This window comes from Labrus bergylta, chromosome 2 (assembly GCF_963930695.1).
Source record: "Labrus bergylta chromosome 2, fLabBer1.1, whole genome shotgun sequence".
NCBI classification, from domain to species: Eukaryota; Metazoa; Chordata; class Actinopteri; order Labriformes; family Labridae; genus Labrus; species Labrus bergylta.
The window spans coordinates 28,824,560-28,844,889 of record NC_089196.1 but is presented as its reverse complement, the minus strand read 5'-3'; the positions used below and the strand labels follow the sequence as shown (position 1 = coordinate 28,844,889).

The window sequence follows — 20,330 nt, the reverse complement described above, 5'->3', positions numbered from 1 at the left end:
TGTAATATTGTTGAACGCGCACCTCCATTAAACTAATGACACATTAAAAGCTTTGGATTACGGCCGTCAAAAATCCCCTTCATCAATGTTGGAGCCAAATTGTGTGGTTTGAATATTAAGAGCTTAATTCTGACAGAACACAGGGTGGGGCCTTGACTTTCTACACTTCTACAATTCACTTAGCAGACGCTTTTATCCAAAGCGACGTACATCAGAGAGTAAGAACAACACAAGCAAGGATCTAGAAAAAAGGGAAGAATGTCAGTAAGAGCAAACGATCAGCTTTGAGTCTGATTGGACACACAGGTGCTGACAGGAAGTGACCAGAGGCAAAGCACAACATTGAGGGCAGTTCTTGAGAGCTCTAATCAGTATAGAAACCATCTTATAAGTCGTCGTTATCAAACAAAAACCATCGTCATTACCATCATCAATAATATGGAGACCATCGTCATTAAGTTAGTAGGTATTCATAAAGAGCTGGGTCTTTAGCTTTTTCTTAAAGGTGCAGAGGGAGTTTGTAAGTTCATTCCACCACCGGGGGGCGACAGAGGAGAAGAGTCTAGTCAGCGTCTTAGGACCCTGTTGTGAAGGTTGGATCAGACGCCTTTCATTGGCAGAGCGTAGAGGGGGAGGGAGTGTAGACCTGGATCAGAGAGTTAAAGTAAGGAGGAGACGTTTATGTCGCTGTTTTGTAAGCGAGCAGCAGAGTTTTAAATTTGATTGTGGTGGGCATGAAGCCAGGCTCAGGGTAATTTTCATTCAGGTGTGTTTGGAGCAAGGACTGTAAATATTAATGGACGACGTCACCCATTGGTTTCTTAAAGGCTGTTTTGGAAGTCTATCCATGGTGGTGGCCATGTTGGAAATTCTGACTCTATCAAACTTAAGGTCAACCTTACGACGGACAAAGAGCTGGAGCTGAGGCGGGACTTAAGCCTCCTGCAACGCGGCTGCTTGCAGTCGAGTCAGTCAGGCACAAGAGGCAACCTCCAGTGATGGAAAAAAAAATCCTTTATTAAAATGAAAATGGGTAAGTTATAAAAATATAATTTTAACGAGGCTGTAAACATGTTTATTTCAGCTGACAAAACAGACATTTTATTATGGAGTGTGTATGTGACTTCTGCTTCTTTTGGATTCAGCCTCTAGTGGACACTCGATGAACTGCAGTTTATTTGCACTCAGGTGTTTGCTTCATTTTTCAACACCGGAGTTTACCGTCTGGTACGGAGGCAAAACAGTTTTTGACATTGTCGACGGATCAAAGAGGTTCTCGTTGTAAGCGTTTATATTTTGTTGTTTATTGGACTAAATTAAACTTTTATCAGCTTTACTGGCCAGGTTTGATAACACATACAAGGAATTTGACTTAAACTGTGCTTTCCATGCACAAAGTACAACATTAAATAAAACAAACGAATAAACAAAGACTGATATATGCAAGTGGTGATGCAGATAACCATAACAACTGTTCATTTTGTGATGAAAGCATATCATTTGGTAAACTTATAGTAAAAGGCATAGAATATATTTCTGAACTGCTGTCCCTTTACCAGCCAGTGTGTAACCTGAGATCCTCAGGCAGGAACCTCCTTACTGTTCACACCTCAAACTTGAAAACTAAAGGAGATCGAGCATCTGTAGCTCGGGCTCCTCGGCTGTGGAACGACCTGCCTGAGGATCTCAGACGAGCTATATCAGTATCTTCTATTAAATCACTTTTAAAAACACATTTTTATCGTAAAGGCCTTCTTCCATCCAGGATGTTTTATTTGTTTTACTGTTAACTTTAGCCAATCGTTGTCTCGTTTGTTTCCCATTTTCTCTGTTAATTGGATGATTGCTGCACTTGTTGTTTTATTTTTCATGCTTTTAATTTTATTGGATTTTATTGTTGTGTATTTGACTGTTGGGATTTTTTCTTTTTTCTGTAAAGCACTTTGTGACGTTGGTTTTGATAAGTGCTTTATAAATAAACATTATTATTATTATTATTATTATTATTATTATTATTATTATTATTAATTAATTAATTAATTAATTAATTAAAAAGTTTGAGAGTTTCAATTTCATTAATCACAGAACATAAAATTATTATTTTGAAAATTAAATCTTTCTTTTAGAAATTCATTACGTGTGTAAATGTGATTTGTGACTTTTAAAATGTGTTTCTTTGGCTCTGGGTGAAATGAGGTGTCGTTGTGTAACGTTAAACAGTAAACAGTGGAGTGGTCGGAGTGAACACCTCGGTGCTCCCCCCCCCCCCTGATCCTCCGTGTGGAAACAAACCCCCAAAGACGGCTGGTTCCGCAATGAAAGGAGGATGTTGTGGTGCCGACCAGAAAGCTCCGATAAGCTTATTGGGGAGTACCTTGGCACTGGACCCGTAGTCAGGTAAAACCTCTCATCCTGGCAAACAGCAATTAAAGCTGATTTAGGAGCAGTGGGACAGACGGAGAAGCGGGTCATGACGCCGCCGTATGTTTGACCCAAAGTGTCGCATGCGCAGAACCGACACCGACACCGACGGCTGAACGGCGTTAACGGAGACACGTAGCGATGAACATGTTACCTTTAATATCAGGATAACAGCTCAGGTGTGTGGTTTATTGAGCCGAATGGGGCAGCCTGACCCTGCTGCTGTGGGTAAGTTAGCCTAAACTTAGCCTTGAGCTAGCTCTACTTCAGTGACGTCAGAGCTCTTGTTTACACATTATTGTTGTTTCCGTGAATATCACAAACAACGACAACACCGTGTTACTCAGCTGCTGCCGACGCAATGAAAGCAACACTGTGACTAAAGTGTGCTTACTTTAGCATTAGCAGCCGAGGCTAACTTGCAGGAGGCTTTGCAGTGAGCAGCAGGTGAGGTCAGGTGAGGTCAGGTGAGGTCTGTTTCTCACAGGTAAACGGCTCACTGCTGAATTAATTACATTATTAGTGCCTTTAATTTGCATTAGCGGACGCCTTGTTTGTCCGTGGCCTCCTGAAGAGATTGGAGCATGCAGCCGTGAGAACAACACACAGTAATTATGTTTATTATCTCTCTGCAGCTGCTGTCAGACTCACAGCCCGGGACAGGACAGGACAGGACAGGACAGGAAGGGGGGACAGAATACATACAGGTGCAGGTTTGAAAAAAGGGTCTGCACACACACTCATTTAATCTAAAAGATCATCCTCAGGTAAAAGTTGTTTTTGCCTGAGAAACATCAGTCTGTCTGATGTGATCTTTGTTTTTTTTAATTTGCTGCAGACCAGGATCCTGCTGTAAACCAGCTTTAACTGAGTCTGGGAACTTAACTGTTATGTCAGATTAAGTATAGCCGTTCCAGGACCTGCTGAAGTTAGGATGCCAGTTAAAGAAGGAGAAGAAGAAGTAAGGAGGGAGCTGGCTCGGGCATTTGACCCCCAACAAGAACTTATAAACAAACCTATTTCAGTCGCCTCCAAAAGGCTGATGGGAGCCAGACAGAGGGAGCTGAAGTTAGCCAGGAGGATAGAGCTAACAGTACTGATCGACACAATGATTTAAATCATATCCTGGGAGGGCCCGATCTCAGGGCCTTTCAGGGGCCCAGCTGTTACTGCTGCAGTTACCACCAAGCGGTCCGGTTCAGTTTTTATTGGCGTTTCCACCGACATAAGTTGGGAATGGAACCAAATTAAGGGATCCGTACCGTCCTACTTTTTTGGTTCCCTTCTGTTGGGGTGCCAAGGGTACCGATCAGACCCTAAAGTGTGCGTTTTGTTTACTGTTCTTCTTTGTGCTGCTGTGATGTCACACTATTACAAAGCTGACGAGGCTATCTCCATCTGACTTACACTCCACTTTCCAAATAAGGGATTGGTTGGCTGTGGAAACACAAGCCAGTTCAGGTTTTTAGTTAGTGGTACCAAAATGAAGCACCGAAATGTGCGTTGTGATTTGGCTCGGTAGGTACCGGATGTGTTGGTAGATTTCGCTACCCGATCCTAGTTGTGCCCCATGTTTACTTCAGAAAGACTCCAGTTCTCTGCGATGATCTTTTCATACGAGATACCAACACACAAACACACTTTCGGAATATGAACTGAGGAAAACGGTGGGAATAGAAAATAGAAACCAATCAACAGAAAACTAAGACATCCTCTTTACACATAAAACATGCTGCTGGAAAACAAAGAAACAAACTACACACAAGAGAGGGGTTAGGAGCTACATGAAGGCTTGTGAAACAGGCCAAAGATTCTGCAGATCTGATGGTTCTGGGGAGTTGATTCCAGAGAGGGGGAACTAGGGATTCAAAGGTGTAAAAGTACTCTGAAAAATGAATGGTAGTAATATGGCGAGCGTCAGCAGCTGTAGGACAAGATTCTGAAATTGAGGACGCACCGTCGTCTTTTAAATCGGAGGTGTGGAAGCATTTTGGTTTCCCCCAAGACAGAAAATAAAAGAGGTGAGAAGATAACAGACTGTGTGCAAATATTGCAAGAAGACAAAGAACTACACAAATAACACAACCAACATGATGCAGCATTTAATCCACACCTCAACGAGAAGCTCCTATCACTGTCCCTTGTTGAGAGAAAATCATATCGTTAACCCTGTGTCGTTTATCTTATCGTGAGTTGAGTGAATCATCCCTAGTGGGAACCAAAACAGTGAAAGCACGATCCCCGTTTGTTTTGCAGCGAGAGCGAGTGATTAAAAAGAAGGCAGAGATTAGATGATCTGAGTGGACGAGGAGGAAATATGGAACAAGGAGGTGAAAAATATAGCTCGGGGCGAGGTCATGCATGTGAGGGTTTTCTTGTGGAAACGACAGAATCCTCTTGTCAGTGATCGTGTTTGTAATCAGATTTTAGACACAGTGCGTAAACACATCAGTGTGCTCTGTGTATTTACACTGCCCTGCTGTTTAAACACGTGATTTCTTTTTTGTCTTCCCTCGACACAAACTCCACTCTGATGTGCATCTTTAACAAAATGTCTTCACAGAAACAAGATGATCAAAAACTGGGGCGTCATCGGTGGGATAGCTGCTGCCATCGCCGCCGGAGTTTACGTCCTGTGGGGTCCGATAAGTGACAGAAAGAAGAGAAAAAGAGGCGAGTATCACCCTGACCCACACAGATTACATGCATGACGCTGGATGTTCAGCAGTAATTTACAGTGAAGTGTGTTATTTTTCCAGGTATGGTTCCTGGTCTGTTGAACCTGGGCAACACCTGCTTCCTGAACTCTTTGCTTCAGGGCTTGGCGGCGTGTCCGTCCTTCGTCAGGTGGCTGGAGAAGTTTTCTGGCTCGCCTGTGATCCAGTCGTGCAAAGACAACCAGCTGTCCTTAACTCTGCTCCAGCTCCTCAAAGGTAGTAGAAACCAGTCAGTGAAGTTTATTAGACAGGCAGTGTTAATCCGTATTGACTGGTGTTTCTGCGCCGGCAGCTCTGTCCAGCGATGAGCCGGGGGACGAGGATGTGCTCGACGCCGGGGGCCTCCTGGATGTTCTCAGACTGTACCGATGGCACATCAGTTCGTTTGAAGAGCAGGTTAGTCGGGGATGTCGAGTGATGTTTGGTTTAGTGTTAAAGATTCTGCATGTTTTAGGTGTTTAACAATAATAATATGTATTTATATAGCACTTTAAATCAAAGCGCTGTACATACATAACTAATTTAAAAACATTTTAAAAACACACTAAGACTCAGAACATCAGGGAAACATTCAGACAACTCACGACTCATACACAACAGTCAACAAGTTTGTGTTTAGCTCCACTTTAAACACCTCATCAGAACATGCCCCCCCCCCCCTCATGTCCAGAGGTTAACTGCTCCATAAAGCCTCCACCTGTCGTCTTTTTGACCTTTGGGGCCCTGAGGGCGCACTCGCACTCGGCAATCCGTACCCAGCTTGAGCACGCTTTACCCCCAGAGTCCAGTTGGTTTGACTCGTGTGAGTGCTCTGATCAGTGCACAAGCACGGGTACACTTGTGCTTCAGGACGATACAGTTCCTCATGCACAACGTGGACATGAAGTATAATCGATCCCCGCCTCCATTGTCGATAAATCCAGGAGTGTTGTACCTGTATTTGTCTAATGTGACTCAAAATAAGTAAAGTAGCTGTCATGTCCTCTGTGTTGTTCTCCGATGTACAGAAGCGGACTCGACCCCACGTCCCATTTCTTCTTTTTTCTTTTTTTTTCTGTCCGTCTTGTAAACTCAGCACGCTTCATAATAACATAAAGCCATTCATGTGTTGTATTCTGAAGTTCTATTTAAAAGGGAACCATGTTCAGACCTGGTTAGTCCTGGAGCAGCGTGAGTGCAGGCCAGCGGGGGGAATGAGGAAGTGGGGGTATCGTGCTTAAGCACACTATGGAAAATCCACTGGGAACGCAGAGCCCATGCAGGCACATGTGGGGGTCACCAGGTCAGTCGGGTACGCTGGTGCAATGCCATTTACAAATTCATAAGTCGGCAGCACCTTGAAGTCGGCTCTCACCTGGACGGGAAGCCGATGAAGAGAGGTCAACACTGGGGTGATATATTTACACGCTGAGGTTAGAACACGAGCTGCTGCGTTCTGAACACAATCTGCATTACATTACATTACAGTTATCTAAGCTAGATGACACAGAGGCATGAACAATGACTTCTGCATCCTTAAACAACAGGATTGATCTGATCTTAAAGATGTTTCTGAAGTGAAAAAAGACTTCTCTAGTCACCTTCTTTTTATGTAAATCAAACGACAGTGTGTGATCAAAAAGCACACCAAGAGTCTTCACTCTGTCTCTGCGATGAAAGACACCAGAGCCATCCAGAGACAAAGTGAAATGATTGAACAGATCTGATAACCGTGTTTACTCCCCTCAGGATGCACATGAACTGTTCCACGTCCTAACATCTTCTCTGGAGGAGGAGCGGGATCGTCAGCCCAAAGTCACTCACTTCTTTGACATGCAGTCCCTCGAGGTAGGTCTGCAAACTGAGCACAAATATCTCTCATGTAAGCTGACGCCCGCTCATGTAAGCGTTTGTGAAAGTGTCAAAAACATCGAATCTGCTGCCGCTGTTCTCGACTCCCTTGTCACTCCGTTTGTGTTTGTGTTTTCTCGCCAGAGTCTCCCCGATCAAGATGAGAAAACGATGACCTGCAGAAGTCGAGGTGAGGACACAGTCACATAATGAAGCTTAAAATATCAAACCACAAAGGACTTCATTTCATCTGAATTCTTTTTTCTTTTTTTTTTTTAAATGTGTCACAGCCCCTCTTCATCCAATTCCAAATCCGTGGAAGTCTCAGCATCCTTTTCACGGTCGATTAACAAGCAACATGTCATGCAAGCGCTGCGAGCAACAAGTGAGTCGTTTGTTGGGTTTCCAGGGAAGAGAATCACAAGTCAGTCTGTGTTACTGGAGTTAAATGTCTCTGTAATGTTTGCTTTCTCCAGAGTCCTGTACGATACGACTCGTTTGAGAGCCTCTCCCTTTCCATCCCTTTACCTCAGTGGGTAAGCAACGACATCAGAAACACATGTGTACTAATAGAAGAAAAAATGTTTGAATGTTAATGTTTGTCGTACTTTGATGTGCGTTCTCTCTCAGGGTCGCCCCATCTCTCTAGATCATTGTCTCCAGCACTTCATCTCGTCAGAAACCATCAAAGAGGTGGAGTGTGAAAACTGCACCAAGGTGTGTTCACCGCTGTGTCTGCGTCAGAAAAAATATCCGGGGTCTCATTTATAACCGCTGTGTGTGCACAAAGCAGGCTGTGACACAAGTTAGCACTCTGAATGTCCCTCAGAGTTCATCTGAGTAGAGCAGCAGTGTTCAGATCAACACCGGACTCGTTCCAGCTTCAAAGCGTCCGGGGTTGATCTGAACGCTGCTGCTCTACTCACATAAAAACAGACTTTGAGGGACATTCAGTGTGCTGACTTTTCTCTCTAATAGCCTTTTTATGGTCGTGCACATGAAATATGTTTTACAGTTGAGCGTGCTCCTTTTTTTTTTTTGCTGTTTTGATCCATAAAAACAAACCTGATGGTAAAATGTCTGCACCGATAAGCAAACCCTGACCCAGGCGTACCTACATTTTAGGGGCAGGGGAAATTGGCGACACAGGCACGAGGTGTTGAATTGCAGCCTGCAGAATTTATTATATATTTTTTAATTTATTATCACACATATAAGAATTCATCAAATACATCAAATAGGATAAACAAAAATATAAAAGATGTGTCAGGAGAAGCAAATCGAATTACACAATTTCCAAACAAAATGAAATATACACACATATGCATACACACACACATACATACAATAGAAAGACTGAACATTTATTCCGCTATCAGCTAAATGAAACAGGCATTAATCTGTTGAAAAGGTAGAGTGAATGAGTGAGTTGATGGAAAAAAAACTGAATCTATATATCGATGTCTCTCACATTTAATTTCACTAAATATCAAACTTTACTGACAGGTCCACGTCCTCTTAATCATGAAAACCCGCAGTTTAATTTATACGCTGCAGGAAACTAACACCATGTGCTTTCTGACCTTCTCTTCATTCACAATCTCCTCCATGTCTGGGTCAGAAAGTTGAATTTCTTTTGTCTTACTTCCGGTTGTCACCGTGATGCAGGTATGGAAACATTTGCTCTGCCCGCTCATTTGTATGCAGGAGACTCTTTGCATCGAGCGTTTATGGTTGAATGTGGGCGTGTAGAGGACGGAGCATGGGGCTGATCTACGGGAACATTGCATGCAGGTGTGCTTACAAACTGTTTTATGAATGTGAATTATTTTGGGCGCACATACACTCTTAGTATGGATTCCACACACTGTTTTATAAATGAGACCCCTGGTGGTTATTTTGTGAAGTAGCTGTGGTTTACTACGGTTTATTCTCCACCAGTAAGACCCTCATGATCTTTTTCAAAGACGGACTCTTTCTAACATGTTTCCTTTAGCTTCAACAAGGGAGCACAGTGAACGGACAAGTCCTGGAAAACCAGAGGACGACGTTTGTGAAACAGCTTAAACTGGGAAAAGTAAGAGTCATGATCATGCATCACATCTCAATCTGCTCGATATTCACGGCCTAAGATGTCCATCTCTAATGTGTGCACAGCTGAAGCTTGTTTATGTGATTACAAAATGTTGAGTCCCAGATGTTCTTCTTATCCCATCCCCTCCCTCTCCTCTGCCAGCTCCCCCAGTGCCTCTGCATCCATTTACAGAGACTGACCTGGTCCAGTGAAGGAACGCCCATCAAACGACAGGAGCATGTGCAGTTCACAGAGTACCTCTCCATGGACCGCTACAAACACAACGTTTCTACACAGAAGATCCAGAGGCTCAAATGTGCACCGATCACCGCCAAGGCAGAAACTTCAGACGAGTCCGACGAAAAGCCCACGGCCAACGGAACAGGTGTGTTTAGCCGTTTTGAACATCTTACATCACACACAGTACAGAGCATTAAGGCAGTGCATGTAAGTCACCTCCTTGAATAAGATTTTTTAAAAATCATACCACAGACACAGTCCATTCTGCTGTGACCTCAATTTAACATGATGATCTCATATCTCTGTCCTCTTTCCTCCCAAATCTATTTTCTCCAACATGTTTTCATACGATGAGATCTTAAGCATTTATTTGGTCTTCATACATCGTTTGGTTTCGTTTTTCTCCAGACGCAGAGCATCGCAACAACAACAACACACCTTTCACTAACGGGACCTGCTCATCTGGATTCCTTCACTCTCCTGTGGTGAGCCCACAGCTCGGTCTCACCTATGACTGCAGGTAAGCTTCATCATGTCTAAGAGCATACGCACAGAAAGAGAACCAGTGTTGAGATCATAATCAAAAACTCTTACATGTAAAATCATCTGCTCTTGTTTTACTTCCTCAAGATGACGAGCTAGAAGAGTAGGGGAAGTTTTTCAAGTTTTATTGTGATGCCAGAGTGAAACATTTCTGATATGAATTTGACTGTTGGAAACAAAGCTCCCTCCCTGTATGAACCAAGTGAGTGCAGCTCCAAGAAAAAAATCAAACCCTCACATTAGGGCTGGGAAATATATTGAGTTTTTAAGATATATCGATGTATTTTCAAACAAGATATAGGGTAAGACAATATCATTATTACTTTTTAAATTTCCATGTGTTTTCACTGTTAATAAAAGGCATATCGAGTATCGCCATTCAGCTAAACAATATCAAGATATGAGTTTTGGTCCATATCACCCAGCCCTACCTCACATCCTCGTTGTGCGTAACGTCTCCCGACTGGCTCCAGTCTCACGGGCTTCTGGGGCTCAGTTGGTAGAGTCTGTCGTCTCCTAACCGTTAGGTCGGGGGTTTCGATCCCCAGCTCCTGCAGCAACATGTCCAATGTGTTCTTGGGAAAGACACTTAACCCCATTAGTTGCTTCTACCATCAGTGTGTGAATGTGTGTGTGTGGGTGTAAAAGTGCTTTGAGTCGTCATAAGACTAGAAAAGAACTAAACAAGCTCAAGTCCATTTACATGTGGATGAAGTGTGGAGCGGCTGACAGGGTCTGATTCTTATCTGTGCATGCTTATAAGTTCCTGTGTGTGTAAATAATAATAAGAAGACTTTTTTTCCAGTGATGCTGATTTACATAGAAAGAGTTATTTTCAGAGGATATACTTGATTTATATTACATTTAAGTGTGAAAAATCACATATAAAGACTTTAAAGGTGGTTTTGACTTGTTTTCAGCGGTGTAGTGGGCTTAAAAGCTGTGCAGTCATCTTGTGAATCTGTTTTCCTGTTGGGTATCTATGTCTTCTAACTGTAGCCTCTCTACTTTCAGTTCTGCAGAGTATCTCTTCCAGCTCACGGCCGTGCTGGTCCACCACGGCGACATGCACTCAGGACATTTCGTAACGTACCGCCGCAGCCCCTCCCCGCCCCGCAGCCCCTCCACCTTCTGCTCTCATTGGCTGTGGGTGTCAGACGACTCGGTACGAAAAGCGAGCCTGCACGAGGTGCTGTCCTCGAGCGCTTACATGCTCTTCTACGAGAGAGTGCGAAGACTGAACCTCCCTCTCTGCCCAGAGGAGTGACCACGACGAGCTCACGACCTCGCAGCCTTTTCCAGTCACCGTGCAGTTACCGACATGTGGATTATGACTTTCTCACAACCAGACCAGACAGGAAACGCATCGCTGAGTTATTCCATGATAACTTTGCGTCACGGATCACTGCAACATGAAGGTGATTGGACTCGCAGCACCTCGCCTGTCTGCTCTGAACTAAAGGCTCGTATCCCCAAAGATTGTTGATCTGCAGGATTTTTACTCTGATATCTCTTTAACACATGTAACAATTTCTGTCGTGTAACTTTTTGGTTTCTATGGAAGAAAACGAACAGGAACACCTGACGGTTTAGTGCATTCCTAGCACATAGATTACACACGTGTGATCATTATGACGAGACTTTTATTGAGGCTGGAATTTAATCACAGGTATGTCACGTTAATGACATAAAAGGAAAATCTTTTTTATTAGCCCCTCGAATGACCTCCTCTTATCTGCAGAGGGAGCAGATCCTCCATCATGTTTAACTACAGCAAACAAAGAAAAGATGGATTCTAGAGCAGGGCTGTCAAGAAACCTGGATTTCAAGCGTTGTTATGATGAAACTCAAACAATATAGGAACCAGTTTTGATACCATGGAAACCAAATTAGAAGTCGTAGGCACCACGTTTTGGGTGATTTCTTGTTTTTAATCATGAAAAAATTGCAGGCCAACTTTTGCACAATGTCTAAATTGCACAAAAACATTGGTACCAATATGTTGCCTTTGTAATCGTGCAATTTGGACTTTGTGACCTCCCCTGCTTTCTGTCCGTCTGTAAGAGACTTCATCATGTTTTCCGACCTGTGAATTTAAACGTACCAGCGTTGCTCTCTCCTCTCTGGTTGCAACTTTGCGTTCAATCAAATTCACCATCTGTTGCTGTTTAAAGCTTCTGATGCGTGATACCGTGACCATTACAATAATGTGGACAGACTCATTTTAAAACGCTTTAATCAAAAAGGTATCAACGTATGGACAACCTCATTCTAGAGATTGTGTTCTTAGCACGTTTTGAAGCTAACGCCGATTCCTTCACTCGCTGTGACGGAGCGCTGTGTGAAGGGAGCTGTAACCAGTTTGTTGGTAATCTGCAAACTAGCTGTTGAATGTCCCTTCTTTTTCCACTCTGACCCCTGAAGGTGTTCCTGTTGTTTTTCCCTCTGCCTGTACATCACAGCTGCAAACAGACGTAGCTGATTAGGAATTCTCTGAGATGTCATGTAGAAGTTGTTACATATTTTTTAAAATAGGTACAATTATCTGATCTGATTTGTCTAATCATGCCGTGTAGGAAGTGGGATGTTGTTCATAAACAGACTCGATCATTTCCTGTGTTTCCAGCAGTGACCCCTCCTCTGTGGTGATTTGCAGCGATGCACAGTTGAGGTTAAAAGTGCCATGTTGTCTCTGATCTTGAGATTTGCACTTTATATTACAGTATGCTAATGAGATGGTAACAGTGAGGTAATCATGTGATAATAAAGATAAAGAATACATATGATGCCCTTTATTGTCCCCTTGGGGAAATGTGTCTTGGACTCAGGCGTCATCCACAAGTTTTCTCTGCGTTTTGGTCTTTCATAAGCAACTTTTAGGTCACTGAAAACGCACCTTTTGTAAAACTCCTCCCAGGGTGAAGATGTTCAGAAACTCAGTTTAAGGCTGTGTAGACAAGGAAAACACAGTTTTGTTCTTGTAAGGTCACACACATGAAATCAGTGCGATAGCAGACGTAACCAAACATGTTCTCCCGCTATGTTGAGGAGCAGAGGCGCCTGAATGGACGACTTTGTAAATTAAATGTTCATTGCAGAGGAATGGCGAGAACATGTCAGGACATGGTTTTTTGACTCATGACAGCTGTAACAGAGCGTTTTGCGTTTCCCTGTGGACAAAGATGTTTTTGCGAATTTAGCGCGAGTTGACGGGATTATAAATACCCGCTTACACGTGGACTATAGGCCTCAAAGTGCTGCCAAACATTCAGCTGCTTCCAATAGAATCAATCAGTTAAAAACAATAGAAAAACACATCCACATGTGAACAGAAAGGCAACTCAACACATATTAGCACATTACCCATATTACAGAATATCTACAATAAGAAACACAGCATGATGAGAGATGAGATAACAAAAGGTGTTTTTGGACACTTCTGGAGACTTTTTGTGCAGAGAACTATCCATGAGGGAGTTCCCTGAGAACTACACACCATGGGGACTTGTTCTGTCTGCACTCGCAGCGCCCATGGTACCAACTCTGAAGCAGGAGCTCAAAAGGTTCTAGGAACTTAAAAAGTCGATAGTTCCTGCGGTGCGGAATCAATAAAAAGAGAAGGGGAGGGTTACATCCAGTGGTGTAGGGCAGGTATACGCACTTCTAAATTTCCTCTGATTCCCACCAATGATTGACTGACTATATTCAGTAGTATGCAGCATTTTGTTCCTAAGATGGTGCACGCTAACTAAATCTGGAAGAATAGTCTTACATGTCAGTGTTTGTTATAGAGGACGTTTATACTCTGCTAGGCGGACTCTTGGGTGTAAATGTGTACACACTTCTTCAGGCACCACTACACCACTGGTTACAACAGTTTCGGAAGAATATGGAAACATTTAGGAACACCATGACGCTATCTCACGACCATCACAGCCTTAGGAAACATTATTCAGAATTTAGATTGACGTGGGAACAAAATAGTTTTTGAAGCGGTTCAGTTGACATTGAGGGACTTGATAATGTGTATACCTTTGTTTTTTGAATTATTACCCTGACATACACATTATCATGTGGTTACATACAGTAGCTATCACTTTGGTCATAACGTATGTCTCACCTCACTGTTACCCTCTGATACAGCTCTTCATGCTGTAACATGAAGAGCTCCTGAGATATTGAACACACAAAGCGACGTGTATTACCGTGAATGTCAAAGTATAATGATGATGATGATGATGATGCAGTCGAACCAGTCAGTCAGCGTTGTGTTGAATTCAAACCTGTTTATGAAGCCACAGTTTGACTGCAGGTTCATGGGGCAGGTTATCCTGAGATTCAACCAAATCGGGCGAGTCTCGTTGACAAATTTGGCCCCCGGTGCAAAATTCCTTGTTAATGTTTGCAATTTGCACTGATGATGTATATTCCTGTGAGATGATGTGTGTTTGTGTACAATCTGTGAAGGTGATTGTTTTCAGGTATTAAAACTAGTAAAACAAATCTGGGGTTGCCTGCACTTTATTTTAGCATGACACAAAATGAGACGTTCACAACATGCACAACAAAAGGCTTTGATTTGATTTTGTTTTAAATTGTTAATAAAATTATTAATTCATAATTGAGTGCATATTTTTTAAGTTGTTTTGATTTGAAATGCAGGTTTATAATTTTACAGCTCCCAAAAGTTCATCCATACACGTCTGACCACGCCCACACGACGTCCAGCGCCGCCCATATATGACCACGCCCCCATTCTGCGTGCTGCAACAACCAGGAGTTTTAGGAACAAGCTGCGCCAGTGGAGCCTGCAGGGGAATATCAGACAGCTTATCGACACTTGTCTTCCCCCTAAATGAGCGGACGGAAGACCCGGAGGCGCGTCTTGAAAAAGGGAGTCTCTAAGGATCCCAGGGACTCGGAGGAGGACGCCAAAAAGCCGGTGAGAGAAACTTCTGCGTCACAGAGTCCGCTTGCATTTTATTTAGCCTACTTGTAGTTTTCCCAACAAGTAAGGTTTTGTAGTTTTTGTGCCTCACGCAGAGTTCAAATGCACCACCGTGTTCTCAATTGTTACTGAAAGTGATGTTCAGTAACAACAATGTAGTTGAAGGTTTCTGTATAAACAGTCTGTGCAGCCCCCCCCCCAGATAAAAATCTGACGTCACTTATAGCCCTACCTTAATATTTACAGTCTATGATCACTACTTACATTTGTAAACACAGATTAGATTTTTAAAAAACAAGTAACGCTGTATTTTCTACTTGCCTTATAAATATATAATTCCAAATAAAAACAAATAATTTCTGATCAAAATGGCACATAAATATTACCATTTGTAAATATCTCAGCTGTAATCAACGGATTCATTTTTTGTGTGTGTTCTGCAGTTTGCTGTGATTTAGAAAACACATCTTTTCGATCAATTTGGAAAAAAAAAATCAAATCATCATGTGAGGGTTTTTTTTTCTTTCCAGCAGAGGGAATGTAAACAACATCTCAGAGGAATATTTATGTAAAACCAACACGCTGTAAAGGACCAATGTGGACCCACTCTGTGTCACAACAAAAAAGGGGGGTTAATGTGTGGATCAGCAGCAGTGAGGAAATAAACATGTCAAACATTAGGGAAGTGAAAACACCATTTCAAGAATCATTTTTACTGGATATAAAATGAAAGACTCAATGAGAAAAAATGGAACAATAGGAGAGGTTAGCTCTGTACCGTCTACGTGTTAATTAAGTGTGATATATTATATTTGTTGTTGCTTAGCTAGTTATCTGAACTCTTTAATTTTATTTTGAAAGCTTGGGCCTTGGATTAGTGTATAAAGCTGAAAATAAAATAGGCGGTTCATTCTGTGTTTACAGCCTGTGATGTGATGTCGTCCCACTCTCCTTCAATTTTTATTTGAATGTTCTCTCCTGGTTGATTTTGATCTTGTTCCTTGTGTTGTTTGCATTCATATTATGTTCTCTGTTTGGCCCGTCTGTTGATCTCTGTTCTGTTGTTGTGTTGTTGTGTTGCTGTATTTGCGTTGTCTGTCACAGCACTTTGTAAACATTTGTTTTTAAAGTTGCTATATAAATCAAGTTATTAATATCTCCTCTGCCCTCCTGCAAGAAGAAGGCAAAGAAGCAGAAAATGGCCTCTGATCTGACACCTCCGGGGTTCGGGGAGAGCTGGAGAGAAGCACTGTCGGCTGAGTTTGGAAAGTCTTACTTTAAACAGGTGAGAGGAGACGTCAGCACACTGCACATGATGTATCGGTGTAGTTATAAACAGTGTTATAACTTTAAATCTCTGCCACTCCACAGCTGATGCGTTTCGTGTCTGAAGAGAGGGAACAGTGCGATGTTTACCCACCTGCTGAACACGTTTTCACCTGGACTCAGATGTGTGACATCACAGAGGTAAGTTTCAGCTTCCCTCACCTGTGACCACAAAGCATGAAATGCTTGAGGAAATATGTCGATATTTGACTTCACACAAGAAGGCTTCAGAACCCTCAGATGGCTTAAGTTGAAGTAGTTATATATATATGACATGAGCAGCACACATGTAGCACAGCATCCTGCTAAGCTAGCTCTGTGAGACCGTCGCATAGGCTCGGTATTTATCCTCAACGTGATGCTGAGGTCAGGGAGGGGCATGTTACTGTACCTGGGGTCCGTTTCAGAAAGAAGGTTGAACAAACCCTCAGCCTAACCCTGAGCTCTGAGTTGATTTACCCTCAGGTTCCAGATCAGCAGATTTGAGTTTGTTAAATCAACTCTGAGTAGGTTCACTCGGTGTTCAGCTTGTGCACCTTGGCGATTAAACAGCCAACATCAATGGAGCACTGATACTACGATTCACCATGGCAACAGGTGACAAAAAATAGGTCCTCGTACTTTAACCCGCTGGAACTATAGCTTACATCTTCATCGGGACAAACAGCGAATATGAACAGGTCTTAAGAAGGAAAACTGCGGCAAAGGAGAGAGGAGTGGTATAGTGGGATAAGACGGCTGCTCGCGTCATGTAGTCTATTCAATTCATATTTGATCACATTTCTGAAACGGGACCCTGATCTCCCAAAAAACTTGTGATTTGACACAAGAAGAATGTGAGGTTTCAGAGAGCACACACCAAGCCAGACATGAGGGGAGACACAGAGTGACCTTGGTTGTCGTAGTCACAGGTAACCCTATCAGTACAGCTGTGACTGCTGTCAGGGAGTGAGTGAAATGTCTTTACATCTACAGAGATACATGAACTCCATCACAGAAATAATTAAGATAGGACAGCAATTCTATTTAGATAAGAAACATGTATTTAATTCAAAGGGCAACTTCTAAATCTAAAATAATGTATTAAAGGTCCCATATTCTGCTTTTTCTGGTTTTATATGCTCTTTAGTGTGTTTTCCAAGTGTCCTGTGCATGTTTAGGCTCGTCTATGTGCAAAAATTCAAAGTCCACGGAAACGCGGCTTCTCCTACGTCCTCCTGTTAGCTGTAGCATTAGCTGCATGTAACGCTCGGTTCTAGCCCCCCTCGATAAAAATTTGTCAGTGCGACGTCATTGTCAGTGTGAGATCACTGATCTAAGTCCATTGGCTCGTTGTGGCAAGCCCTGCAGCTCATGTTGAAATTTCCGAGACGCGTGCTGAGCAACTGACCAACAACGACAGAGCGGATCGGCAGACCAATCAGAGCAGACTTGGCCCACGTGGGGTCTAACAGTGTGGGCTCAACAGAGTGTAGCTGACGGACTCAGAGCGTAGAGGGAGCAAGGAGGAGCAGTACATGAAAACAGACACTTTTTTCAAACTTTAGCTATTGTGAACGTACAAAAGTAGGAACATAGATTAAATATATGAACCCCAAAAAGGGCAGAATATGGGCTCTTTAAAAGATGTTGGTTTTGGGGCGTTGTTAGCCTAGTGGTTAGTACTCAGCGCAGTGACCTTGGGTTCAAATCCGACTACGGCTCTTTGCTGCATGTCATCCCCCTCTCTCTCTCCTCACAACATTTCCCGTCTTTCTTCAGCTGTCCTGACTAATAAAGACAAAAAAAGGCCCAACAAATATCTTTGAAAGGAGGATTATTAAGTAGTCAAAACAGCACAAATACAGGAATAGAAGCATTACAAGACATTCATTTAAGTTTTGTTAAAGTTAAGTTGTTGAAGACTGCTGTGATGTAATCTTTAAATGTGCACTCTGAAGGCTGCAGCCCCTGAAATGGGACTCAGCCCGTGTGTTTTACAGTACTGCAGTTACACTCAGAGACCTCTGGAGGGTGCCAAAGAGCACCAAATCAAATTTCTCCATGATGTTGCTTTCACTCTCAACTGAACTCTGGCATTACGACCAAGTCTAACATTATGAATTTAAGTTTTGTCAAAGTGAAGTTGTTGAAATCTGTGAAGCATACCTTCTTGCCCGGCTCTATAAGTGTTTTAATACAACTTGTCAAACTTAATCGATCTTTTTGCGCTTCATAAACAGACTCATTTTACTGCATTGTTTTCTTTAAAGTGCCCCGTGGTTTGAAAGTATTTGTCACAGGTAAGCTCCCTGCTCAGATGTGTTTGTGCTTTCAGGTCAAAGTAGTGATTCTTGGTCAGGATCCGTATCATGGTCCTAACGAAGCCCATGGATTGTGCTTCAGTGTCAAACAGCCGGTTCCTCCTCCTCCCAGGTAGACCACTCGCCTCCCGTTTTAAACTCTTTAATTTGTAAAGCCAGTCCGCGAACTTCAAACCTGACATATTCATGAAACTTCTTGTCTTCCAGTTTGAAGAACATTTACAAAGAACTGCTGTCGGACATTAAAGGCTTTCAGCAGCCCGGACACGGAGATCTGACCAAGTGGGCCAAACAAGGTGATTTTTTTAAAGATTTATTTTTGGGCTTTTTATGCCTTTAATGGAGAGATAGGACAGTGGATAGAACTGGAAATCAGGGAGAGAGAGACAGTGGGGAATGACATGCGGGAAAGGAGCCACAGTTGGGATTTGAACCTGGGCTGCCCACTTGGAGGACTATGGCCTCCATACATGGGACGCGGCCACTAACCACTGCCCCACCAGTGCACTTTACATTTTGAAAAAAGCCCATATTAGTGGTGTGAGGGTACCAGAATTTTAGACTTCAACACAATACTAAAAATCATTTTTATAATTTAAATCACATTTGAAATAGTTTCCCTTCTCTGTATAGTGTTGTTCCTTGTTGTTTCTGTACTAAAGCAACAAGAAGTAGGTCCTATAGGCGCCCAATATTTGGTATTCATGTTTTTAATCTTCAAAAATGGCAAGAAAACTTTTAGCACACTTTGTTAATTGCAGAAATACATTGGCAACGTTTCTGAGCTGAAACATTGGCGATGTCTTTCTTTCTGTAATTCAGACAGTGTCTCCACCTCTGCTCTGTCGGTTTTTCGGAAGATGTAAACATTATATCTTACACGTGTCTGAGACGTCAACAGGATTTGAAAGAGAAATATTTAACGACCTGTCAACTTCAGCAAACCGCAGCTGCTCTCTCTTTTCGGTTTGCAGCATCTTTGGATAAAAATATGATTTTTAGATTTTTAATTTCCTGTATTTTTTTATCCTGTCCATCCTTAAAAATTACAGAGAGTATCAGTTTAAAACGTGTTATCAAAAAGTATTGAATAAGTTGACAACCTTTGAGGCCACATTAAAAGACAGCTGTTGGTTATAAACAAACATGACCCTTCTCTGAAACCTGCCTCTTCAGGTGTGTTGTTGCTCAACGCGGTGCTGACTGTCCGAGCAGGCCGGCCGAACTCTCACAAAGACAAAGGCTGGGAGAGTTTCACAGACGCTGTGGTGCAGTGGCTCAGCAACAACAGGGAAGACCTCGTCTTCATGCTGTGGGGAGCGTATGCTCAGAAGAAAGGAGCCGCTATTGACAGGGTGGGTATACTCTTTAATACAAACATTTCAAATGTTTCATTTAGCTCTTGCTCTAAGATGAGGATCTCTCTGTTTGTAGGAACGGCACCACGTCCTGGAGGCGGTGCATCCTTCTCCCGTGTCTCCTGTACATAAAAGATTTTTTGGCTGCAAGCATTTCTCGCAGGCGAACGAGCTGCTACAGAAATCTGGAAAGACTCCTGTGGACTGGAAGGCACTTTAAGTTGTCATTTATCTGACGTTTGTCTAACCTGTATGTTGTTTAACTGTGGACAAACTCGCCTGTAAGCTTTTTTAGTTGGCTGTTTATAGATGTAATACAGTATGTGGCCACACAATGGTGCAGTGGTTAGCGCTGTTGACTCACAGCGAGAAGGTTCCTGGCTGGAATCCCCGACGGCCAAAGATGTTAGCAATGTGTTTCTTGATGACCCTCATAAAAATGACACAAGCCATAATGCATCGCTCGAACAAAATGAATAAAGTTGCTCTTTAAGTGTTTCTGGAGCTTTTTGACCTCTTCAAGTCTTTCATTGCACATTGGAGAAGTTGTGCCAGAAAACTCCTTCTCTC

At 42.7% G+C, this 20,330-nt stretch overlaps 2 protein-coding genes across 7 annotated transcripts; both read left to right on the top strand.

Moving 5' to 3' along the window:
* The first annotated feature begins 2,286 nt into the window (after window positions 1-2,286).
* On the top strand, window positions 2,287-14,328 carry usp30 (ubiquitin specific peptidase 30). Of its 5 annotated transcripts, none has more exons than XM_065951034.1 (14): window positions 2,308-2,397; window positions 3,057-3,128; window positions 4,985-5,094; window positions 5,181-5,354; window positions 5,431-5,534; window positions 6,867-6,965; window positions 7,113-7,158; window positions 7,259-7,353; window positions 7,445-7,504; window positions 7,599-7,685; window positions 8,965-9,045; window positions 9,205-9,427; window positions 9,691-9,802; window positions 10,840-14,328. In XM_065951034.1, exons 1-14 carry the CDS (start codon window positions 2,327-2,329, stop codon window positions 11,090-11,092), a joined length of 1,587 nt encoding a protein of 528 aa, XP_065807106.1. In that variant the 5' UTR covers window positions 2,308-2,326; the 3' UTR covers window positions 11,093-14,328. The 5 variants fall into 5 exon arrangements, with proteins under 5 accessions (XP_020498939.2, XP_065807106.1, XP_065807115.1 ...); XM_065951043.1 differs by lacking the exon at window positions 2,308-2,397 and adding an exon at window positions 2,423-2,649; XM_020643283.3 differs by lacking the exon at window positions 3,057-3,128 and having other exon boundaries at window positions 2,287-2,397.
* Window positions 14,329-14,565: 237 nt separating this feature from the next.
* LOC109990989 (uracil-DNA glycosylase-like) lies at window positions 14,566-20,258 on the top strand. 2 transcript variants are annotated; one of them, XM_065951023.1, is made up of 7 exons: window positions 14,566-14,767; window positions 15,951-16,058; window positions 16,145-16,240; window positions 18,417-18,514; window positions 18,610-18,698; window positions 19,579-19,757; window positions 19,837-20,258. In XM_065951023.1, exons 1-7 carry the CDS (start codon window positions 14,681-14,683, stop codon window positions 19,978-19,980), a joined length of 801 nt encoding a protein of 266 aa, XP_065807095.1. In that variant the 5' UTR covers window positions 14,566-14,680; the 3' UTR covers window positions 19,981-20,258. The 2 variants fall into 2 exon arrangements, with proteins under 2 accessions (XP_065807095.1, XP_065807097.1); XM_065951025.1 differs by having other exon boundaries at window positions 14,567-14,767; window positions 15,954-16,058.
* The last annotated feature ends 72 nt before the right edge of the window (window positions 20,259-20,330 follow it).